This window comes from Prenolepis imparis, unplaced genomic scaffold (assembly GCF_030444845.1).
Source record: "Prenolepis imparis isolate NDT839.2.m4 unplaced genomic scaffold, iyPreImpa1.0 SCAF_12, whole genome shotgun sequence".
In the NCBI taxonomy this organism is placed as follows: Eukaryota; Metazoa; Arthropoda; class Insecta; order Hymenoptera; family Formicidae; genus Prenolepis; species Prenolepis imparis.
Window position 1 is genome coordinate 8647372 of NW_028141170.1, and position 10643 is coordinate 8658014.

Below are 10643 nucleotides of genomic sequence, written 5' to 3' on the forward strand. Positions count from 1 at the left end.
AGCAACTTTAACTTAGCTTCAATGTTGTTAAGTTAATCTCGATCAAAGATTAAAATTCGAACTATCATGATCTCATCAGAAAAGACGTCTCTCATACATGTTTATATTATGACGCAACTCAATATATATTTAAATTATGACGCAACTCAAGATAAAACAAATATGATTAAAATATAAAATTATCAGTCATTTATTTTCGTATAATGAAAACGTGAGGTTGGCATCCCATATCTCTGCTGTCTCTATTGTATACTTAATCATTAAAATTTTTTTAACGTATTGTTTTAAGGAATAAAACAATTTTGTATCTAATAAAGCAATTTTGTATCTAAAATTTTTTAGAAAAGATCCAGAATTTTATCAATTATGTCAAAATTTTAAGATATATCATATATCTAACTTTACAGAGGAGTACATCATTGCCTTGTTTTACCATATTGTATTACCCATAATTAAAATTGATTAAAATACTCCCTGTTCTAAAACAATGAGAAAAAAGTTCCAGCTATCCTATCGTTCCAGACTTTGATTTTATAACATATGTTTATCAGTTTATTTGATAAAGCATTAATACTGACATTATACAGCATTAATTTACTGACAAATCTAACCGATTTCCTAATCTTTTCCTATTGACTTTATGCGATAACTTTTTGATCTTGCCTATTCGAAGTTAAAGTTAATTTTATCTCTTCAACTATTATACTCTACTTAAATAAGTGCTGGAGCCTAATCAAATATTTTATTATCTTTTTAATATTATAATATAATATTATATTATATATTATATTTTAATAATTTATTAATTACTAATTAATTAATAAATTAGCAATAGTTATTTTATCTTAATAAAATATGCAGACTAGAATATATAACTAATTTGTTCAATAAATTAATTATATAATTTAATTAATAAATATAAATTAGATATAAAGAAAGAAATATATTATATATTATATATATATAAGCAAAATTAATTATAATTCTGCTCTAGAATATTTATGTATATTAGTTTGGTTAGTGGTAAAAAAATTAATATATTCTAGATGTTTATATATTTTCGAATTATTCAAAATGCGCGCACACGCGAGCTCTTTTAAAAGCACTGTCTCGGAAAATAAAAATAAAATTGGAAAACAATTGAGACACAAGATCTCGCGCTTATCCGAAAATGTAGAAGATATAGAGAAGAAATACCGCGCCATTTCGTCTAAATATACATAAAAGCTTTCTTATAAAAGCGCGCGTTTCGTTCAGTGAATTACAATCGGAACAATTTGCTTTCAGCGTTCAATAAGCGGGCTTTCTTCGAGGGTTGACCGTCTGTTTTAAACAGCGGCAATTTCATTGCGAGTCCCACGGTCGAAGAAAACACTATATGCTGGCTCTGTTTCTGCCATATGTTTCTACCCGAACTTCTGTTAGTTATTTACTACATATATTTTCAGAATTTTGATATGGATAATAAAATTCTCCAACTTTTTTTCTTTCCTTTTTCATAAATATTTCAAAAGAGATGTTTAACATTTAAATATAAAAGATAAATAATAATTTTTTCTAAAGAGAGGAAAATAGACTCCGAAATATCTGACAGATTTATACTTTAAATCAAGATTGAAGAGAGAGAAAATTTTGTGGATACACACATATACATCCCCTTTTTCACCCCTTTTCTCTTTTTCTTTTTCTCTCTCTCTTATATTAGAATATATATGTTAACTGTAATACACACGATAAGAGATCACGTATGTGCTATTTCGCTTAATTATACCTTTAGATACACGATCGTAATCCCACACAATTGCTGCATACAATGGTCGAATTACGTGTCTAAAATATAAGCTGTATAAAGGGCGTTTCGTACCGTTTCGCGAGACAAAGGCTAGCGTTCTCGTCGACCGATCTACTTTAATACAAATGGTAAATGACCCACGTAACTCTTCTTCCATCCCCCCAACCCCTTCGGCAACGTTTTTACACCCGCGCAAAAATATCCCGCGGATTCTCGTCGCCCGAGATAAACGATTACATCTTCCTCGCGCGCGAGGACGCGCATTACTGTAAACCCGGAATTATAGCGCGGATTTATGGAAAAGGAAGAAAACGAGATACACACATACACGGAAGAATGGCGAGGTGATAAACGACGGGGCGTACTTTTTGCAGGTCGCACGACTGGTCGAATTGCGAGTCGAATCGCGACGTGGATTACGAACGATTGCATCTGGTGAGATGCACCAGAATGCATTTTCGAATACACGTCCGATGAAACAAGCAATGGACCTTGTCGCTATATCGTGTATACATCGAAAGGAAAATGGAAGGATATCCTCTACCTTCTAGTATTCCACTTTTAGATGGATAGGACTTTTACTGGATTTTCTAATATTCTGGATAAAATCTGGATCTTTCTTGGATAAAAAGCTTAAAATAAAATAAAAATAAATAAAAATAACATTTTATATATTGATACAACATTTTTGTACACGATCTTTGTATGTTTGTATAATTCATCTATTTGTAATTAACGTTACAATCCGAAAATTCACAAGAAAGATATATTAGTAATATTTGTTGACGAATAAACTCCGCCGTCTACTTAAGATCCTTCCCTTTTTTTTTTAACAGCGATCTGTCTTTGAAATATTAAAAAATACTCTCTCATCGTGACACTTCTCTCGTCTACATTTAAATAGATGATATCATTCGTAATCGTGTATTGCAGATGTACAGTAAAATACAATATACATATATATATCCTAAAAACGGTATGTACTTTGGCTCAAGATTTCATGCCTACGAAAATTCGTATGTCCTCGCGATTGGCTCTTGATTTATAACTTATAACGTTAATCCTATTTCATGAAGCACTTTGCAAATCACGAATGTCCGTACAAACAAATCACCAGCGATGCATTCGATTTGTTTATACGAGTCGATCTTAATTATCTAGATTCCTTTTAAGAACCTTCTGGGTTCTTAATATCTGTCTGTTCATGTTTTGTCCAATAAAGAGCAAATCAAATAAAAGAGTTTATTATAAAAAAAAGTTCGTATGGAATCTTTATTTATCCTTGTATGATTTTAATTATATTTCATTGAGATATCTATAAAAAATCAGTTTTATCCATGTATGCATGTATATGTATATGTATGTAATAAAAGAGAGGAGAAAAACGGATTTATGAATAAAGATTCCATTGTGAAAACAATATAATAAAACTCTTTTTTCTTTGTTAGATAAAAATATTTAATTGTATGTGTTTGAATAAAATTTATTCAAACTTTTATTTCAAAAACTAGATAAGTAAAATTTTAATATTGTAATGCAATTATTTATTGGTTCCCCCACAAGAATAAGCAATCATTCTATCGAAAAAAGAAAGAAGATTGTTTAAAATTATACTCTTTTAACGACTCTAAAAATTTTAAGTGTATATTCAATAAAAATAATCATAAGATTAACATTTTTGTTGAGTATAAAAAATATTTATTTTTCTGAATTGAAAAACATATTCACTATGGAATAATAACTTCGAACGACTTTTACGAAAAAATTCCAATACATTTGCCAAAATCAGAAAGATTATGAGAAAGATTCCTTAAACCTTTTTTTTTTATACCAAATCGGAAACCAGCTGCAGATTATCTATGGACGGTAGGTGCTGAGCACAATCTGCGGTTAGCCCTACTCTCGTAAACGCTGCCGGAAACCAAAGACCTGATTCGACGCATTACTTTACAAGAGCTCGTCAAGATGTCAAGCGAACTCTAAGGCCGGTATTCATAGTCCGTTCTTATATTTAAGATCGTCTTAAGACCTCGTTTAACCAATCAAATTCTCGCATAGCATCTCTTGATTGGTTGAACGAGATCTTAAGACGATCTTAAATATAAGAACGGACTATGAATACCGGCCTAAGAAACGAGAATCGTCCGAGAGAATTGTGTACTCCACTATCTATTATACGGAAAGTGCAAAAATCACCACAATGATAATTCGTATAAGAGATATCATGGCCCAACATACACCTTCTACCACCAATAAAAATACACACATTCAACAAATACTACCGCCTGTAATCATCTTACAGTGAGACGCGAATAGTATCACCAAAGATGAAAATCTTAATTCTTCACAGAGCCTTGTTATTACGTCATACGATGAGACCTATGTATAGAAAACCGAGATATCGATTGACCAACTGATAAATGTGCAAAACTAATAGATTTCTACAATCTCTTATCGCCATCGATTATCAACATTGTACAATATATATATATATATATATATATATATATATATATATATATATATATATTTTTAAAGTTTCATAGAATTATTAATTAATTCTAAAGTAATTTTGGCTTATCGACATATTGCTTGCCATGGTGGATAATAGTGGCAAAAGTGCCGGCCACCATGGCACCCCAAAATAGCATATAAAGTAATATTTCCGTTGTATATCGCGATGGTAATATTATATGAGCGACTAACATTGAGGACGCGACTAAAAGAACGAGCGGGAATGTAGCATAACGCCAATTTCGCTCGGTTTCCAAAGGACATTGAATGGAAGTGCATTCGCCGTCCTGCACAATATAGCGACCCAGAAAAAGCTCCAGCGAATCCTATAACGTATAATCGTTATATCACCGAAAAAAGATATTAAAAAATTTTCAAAACTTATCTGACCTGTCTGTATCCATCGGCGAAATTGTTCTTGTAATATCTCGTTAGCGAATTTAGACCGTCTTTCATCGCACCCAACTTGGTGCGCTTTCCAGTTCGCGTGAAATCCGTCTTCAACGCTCCCGTGCCGGAATATTGGACACTTATCACGTCCGCATTATCGGCCCAAACCTAAAGACATTGACAAAAAAATTTTTTAATAATATTTTTGTTATTGCATAAATGTATATTGTATAATTATTGGTATTGTACATATGTATATATATGTACATCGTTTAACTTACATATTAAAACGTCTTAATTAACATTATAATTATTATATCAGTTTGTTATAAATATTATATTATATTTTATTTAATCTTTTAAATGTTTCAGAAATTAAGTTTCTGTTATTGCGTCTAAAAAAAAATAATTTGATATCTACCTGTTTAAAAAGGTTTTCAAACGCGGGATGATCCTCCACTTTTCTAAGTATTTCTAGCCTGCTTAATACTTCATTGAGAACTCGCTTTGCCAGCATGCTTTGTACAACATTCGTTCGGTCCAGGCAATCGATGCAATTTGTACGGAAAACGCCATCCTGAGCCGAAAGTAATGCTCCATCCCTCATTAACAGGAAATATCCCATCTGTTCCTGATCATGAGCTAGTCGATCCATTAAGGTGTTCAATTTGTCCCACCTCAATCTTCTACATTCTGCATGAAAGTCAAAAGCTTCATATCGAATGTTTTGATTGTTGATTCTTTGAACTAAATTGCGATATGCATTTTCAAGTAGTGCTTCTGGTCCACGTTGATCGATCTGTTCAAAATATTAATAGCACAAAAAGTTTTATAAGTATAAATTAAATAATAATGATTTTCACAATAAAACAAATTTTCTTAAACAATTCTTGCTTGACATACTATTCAAACTTTTTTTTATTATTTTATATATATATATAATTTCAAAATATTGAAATATTATAGATGTCAAAAATAAAAACAACTTACCAAATTCACTAAGATTTGCCTTCCGTAGTGAAAGATCTGAACGTCAAAGTGTCGCGCACAAGCGCTTTGATGATCTTCATGTGGACTGATTTGTGGTTTCGGCTTATACTTTAGGTTTGGTGCTTGATACCAAAACAGAGGAATGGATCCGCGCGTTTGCACAAAGGAGCTGCGATCGCCATTTACTTCGATCAGCTGCTCCGTCTCCACGTAATTGGAAACGTTCCCCGTAGCATCTATACCGCGCGAAAATAGTCTTGTGCCAGCACGATGCATACCACGTCTAGAGACGATGCCCCAATTGAACGCGACACCGTTCACAACCACAGTATTCAGCGAGACGACTGTATAAATTAGTTGTTAAGATCATTATAAAAAAATGCATACTATTTCATATTCGACATGCAGAATGATATGTATATTAAAGGATACAGCCATGAATAATGGGTAAACAGAATTTATACTGCTCCGGTCTTGCACTCAAGTCCTGCAGAAGGTAGGCGTTCCATACGAACCTAGGATCTGCCCTGTCATGAAGCGGCATCTAAATAACAACATACTTTTATTGTAAAACTGCTTATAAAGCATTATGTAAAACAGTAATAAAAATATATAGTAATGTACTTACTTGCAAGAATTCAGGTGTTGTGTTATGCAACCTCTGCATGGTATGACTAAGGTCATAGGTATAACTGAAGTAAAAGTATGGTGTATTCAAGACTGACTTTATCATCTCCAAGTATGTGGCATTATTTTGCACCTGTTTCTCGGTCAAATGTAAAGATGATCTCGTATAAGGTATCACCTCTGTCGACGAGATCTTGTAGATGTTATGCCCAGCTATAGTACCACACATTTGAGCGTCCGTAATGACAATGAGATAACGACACGCCAAAAGGCGTATGGTCCCCACCAGTCCCCATATCTTCCTACGACTGGCAGTTGTTGGAATTTGACTAGCTGTACCAACTGAGAGAAGAGACAAAAATATATCATTAACTTGCTTGAATTAGTTTAAAAGAACATAATCGATTGCAAATTACCTTGCGTATAGATTTGCTGACTCACTCTATCAACCACTAGCAGGACTTTGGTCCCGACCGGCTCCACAAAAAATTTTTCCGGAGTTGCATACCTTGGAAAGATGAGAAAAAATAATAATGAAGCGCAAAAAAAATAAAATTATATGGTAATACGTATAAATTTTTTTATATTTTACATCAAATGACAAGCCGTAGATATGCCATGAAAATATTCTACTCACAGATACAAACTATCATAAACGTCCGTGTTTGGCATCATATTATCGTCAAATAACGAGCAGATTGGAGCACGTTAAGTGCAGAGACGGTTGAGCGACAAAATAATAATATAATGCCGGAAAAAGGAAATTACGATTTTCGAACGAAACGCGGCCCATATATACGCATATATATATTTATGTATGTTTCACAAACACGAGAATTATTAACAAATAAATCCAACAAAGTGCGAATTATTATCAACTTTCTATCAACTCCGACTTGACATGATCCGAGAGATTTTAAGACTGTCATGGATTATAAAAACTGGTTACAACCAAAATAATCTTATTGGTCAACTACTATCATAAACTATTTGTTTCTAGTTCGGCCTCTAGATGGTTTCTTTACCATATTCGTGGACAAGTTTTTCGAGCACGCTGATTCGCTCTCGGAGATAGAGAACTAGTAATTTCACTAAAAAATTCCCTAGAAGCTTTGAGAAACTCTATAGAACGACCAATTAGCACGTTTCATACTTTGGCGCCAAAAGATTGCGATAATAGAAATTTAACGATTTTTACATGTACTTTTTATACAAATACTATAAATTTTTCTTTTTTACTGATATCATCTAACATATTTAATAGGATAATTTTAAATATATCAATTGCTGATTGTACAAAATAAGCACCGAAATACGATATATGACGATGATAATCGAAAATACTTGAATATAAAATTATCAAATTTAAAGTGATTTGTTTTTTGAAATCTTCTCTGAAATTATTCTTCGTTACGAATATCAAATGAAGACGTAAATTACTTTCTTTCTTTTAAGAATTATATTAGAATGCTCATGAAACCAACATATTGCGGGATATTCTTATATAATTTGAAAGAAAAAAAAAAAGAAAAGAGAATTATAAAGATGTGTAAAGATTGTAAAATTAAATAAAAAGAATAGACTTACAGAATTAATAACTGACAGAGATGATCCAATAGCTGCTTTATATACAATATTCGCCATCGTGTATGCCTTTATTTCCCTTTGATTACGTACTTCCGGATCTATATAAATATAAATAATCAACAAGTCATATATGTCGATTTAAAAAATATACCAAACTGTTTGTCTCTATCGGTTGCTATAATTCAATTACGCAACGTACACTATTTAACGCAAATATTTGACCTCCAATTAAATTTATCAAGCGACAACGTTTCACCTTAATTAAACTTGATCAAATTTGATCTTAATTTCTCGTATATTTATGATAATCAAAATATTAAGCACCTACCCTGAATCTGAACGAGAATCATCCGGAAGCGTCAGCCTAGAGTGAAGGCGCATATACATATGACGCAAATGTATACACGTCATTGGCGTCATCTTTTTCCCTCTCTTTCTCCCCCCTCCCTCTCACGCTCCCGCCCACTCTTCTCTCTCATTGTCACTCTCTCTCTCTCTCTCTCTCTCTCTCTCTCTCTCTCTCTCTCTCTCTCTCTCTCTCTCTCTCTCTCTCTCTCTCTCTCTCTCTCTCTCTCTCTCTCTCTCTCTCTCTCTCTCTCTCTCTCTCTCTCTCTCTCTCTCTCTCTCTCTCTCTCTCTCTCCCCCTCCCTCCCTCCCTCTTTCGCTTCGTGCATCGCACATACGCGTGCGTCCGTAGTACGTGCGTGCATTAGACTGCGTAGTTGGGAACGTTATTTGTTTTTTTTTCGTTCTGACACAGTGCGACCTGCCAACTTGTATTGTCGATCTATGTGCGATTTGTCGGAAACGTCGTCGCCGCATAATCCAAGGGCGTTACGCACCAATGTAAGACACACTTCCATCATGTATATATTGTTTCGGTTATCCTTTTCCTCTCCTCTTTTTCTTTCTCTCATAGTATTTTTCGCGAGATCGCCACGCAGCAATTGTTAATTCAGCGTAACCTTTGGATAGTACGCACTACGTATATACGCTTATTGTCGACAACAATGTCGACATTCATTAATTGTTTGCTTCCTCGCTGATGTAAGTTTGCATCGCCAATAAAACGTGTCATAGTCAAAGACAGATTGCCCGTAAACGTAAATAAAAGATATTTGCGATGCGATTGTTATTATGTAAATATGGATGTGTAAACGACGCAGTTTACACAATATCTTCTGCTATTTTTCCAGTTAGCTAGATTTTTCCTTGAAAGAAACATGCTCTTTACAGCATTGTCTAACGTGAAATAACTTTGTAGTTTGATTTATTATCGTGGTATAGATTTAGATGTGTTAATAGAGATATAATAAAAAGAGAGAAACACTCTGATAGTTGAAAATTTCTTCCTGTTGACAGGTTGTAGTTGGATTATGCACCAGCTTTCACTGAACATTCTCGCTGCTTTTCAGTTTGTAAATACTACAACATGCCTCCCAAACAGAGGAAAATAGCTATTATGGGCTACAGATCCGTAGGTAAAATCTGAACAATTACATGTTTTTATGAATACATAAATAACTTGAACTTTCTATAATGAAACACAAGCACCAGTAGTTATTTATCAACACATAATGTTAATTATATTCGAATGCAATGCTTTAATGCTATATATTTAATTTTTAATAGGTAAATCATCTCTTAGTATACAGTTCGTCGAAGGACAATTTGTAGACTCGTATGATCCTACAATAGAGAATAGTAAGAAATACTTTTATCTCTATATTTTACATTTCAACTTGTAATTTGTAAAAATTTAAATTGCATTTTTTTTTAATTATTAAATACTATATTAATATTTTTTTATATATTGCAGCATTTACAAAAAGTACACGAGTAAATAGTCAAGATTATGAACTTAAATTAGTAGACACAGCTGGTCAAGATGAATATAGCATATTTCCTACTCAGTATTCCATGGACATCCATGGTTATGTTCTGGTATACAGCATAACCAGTGCAAAGAGTTTTGAAATTGTACAAATTATTTATGACAAATTACTTGACATCACTGGAAAGCTTCAGTAAGATATCTTGATTCTCAAATGCTCATATATATATTCGTTCTCATTCAGACTATAATTATAAATTGTAATATTTGCAGTGTTCCGATTGTATTAGTGGGCAACAAAACAGATTTGTACGTTGACCGTATGATCACGACAGACCAAGGAAAACGCTTGGCGAATTCCTGGAATGCAGCATTTCTAGAAACCAGTGCAAAACAAAATGAGGTATCTATAGATTCTTATAGATTTTGTTTTTATAAGTAAACTGTGACTTTATTAAATGTGATTTCCATAGTCTGTTGCAGATATTTTTCACACATTACTGATGGAGATTGAAAAAGCCAATGGAAATGTACAAGAAAAATCGAACTGCATTATTTGTTGAATTGCCTGAATTAATGGCATTAACAGAAATGTAAATGTGTAAAACTGGGTAAAAACATTGGCATTATATCTCTAATACCTTCACAATCCCACTGACACAAATACAAAAATGTCAAAAACATAAAAGACAAACGCAATTGAAACAATCCGATTACATCTTATTTTTCAACTGTACAATATAAATAATTTAGTTACGAGCATAATAACAATAGATAATATTATTCATACATACATAACCATCAAATTACATGGTTATTATGTTTATAGAATAATTGAGTTTTTGATGTTCTGATTATATAATTAGAGAGCGAATCTAACATTATTATTTTAATTTATGTTTAGTTATA

General features: G+C 32.7%; 2 protein-coding genes across 4 annotated transcripts; one reads left to right on the plus strand and one right to left on the minus strand.

Annotated features, from left to right (window-relative positions):
• Positions 1-2446: 2446 nt before the first annotated feature.
• On the minus strand, positions 2447-8294 carry Sac1 (phosphatidylinositol-3-phosphatase SAC1). 2 transcript variants are annotated; one of them, XM_083052305.1, is made up of 9 exons: positions 8229-8294; positions 7901-7998; positions 6730-6821; positions 6315-6655; positions 6119-6230; positions 5687-6030; positions 5118-5495; positions 4697-4864; positions 2447-4632 (listed from the first exon to the last, which is right to left on the minus strand). In XM_083052305.1, exons 4-9 carry the CDS (start codon positions 6540-6542, stop codon positions 4354-4356), a joined length of 1509 nt encoding a protein of 502 aa, XP_082908431.1. In that variant the 5' UTR covers positions 6543-6655; positions 6730-6821; positions 7901-7998; positions 8229-8294; the 3' UTR covers positions 2447-4353. The 2 variants fall into 2 exon arrangements, with proteins under 2 accessions (XP_082908431.1, XP_082908429.1); XM_083052303.1 differs by lacking the exons at positions 7901-7998; positions 8229-8294 and adding an exon at positions 6951-7446.
• A 261-nt stretch (positions 8295-8555) lies between these two features.
• Positions 8556-10352, plus strand: Rheb (Ras homolog enriched in brain). Of its 2 annotated transcripts, none has more exons than XM_083052317.1 (6): positions 8556-8746; positions 9263-9381; positions 9533-9604; positions 9720-9927; positions 10008-10137; positions 10208-10352. In XM_083052317.1, the coding sequence occupies exons 2-6, from the start codon at positions 9333-9335 to the stop codon at positions 10295-10297; spliced, it is 549 nt and encodes a 182-aa protein (XP_082908443.1). In that variant the 5' UTR covers positions 8556-8746; positions 9263-9332; the 3' UTR covers positions 10298-10352. The 2 variants fall into 2 exon arrangements, with proteins under 2 accessions (XP_082908443.1, XP_082908444.1); XM_083052318.1 differs by lacking the exon at positions 8556-8746 and adding an exon at positions 8806-8947.
• The last annotated feature ends 291 nt before the right edge of the window (positions 10353-10643 follow it).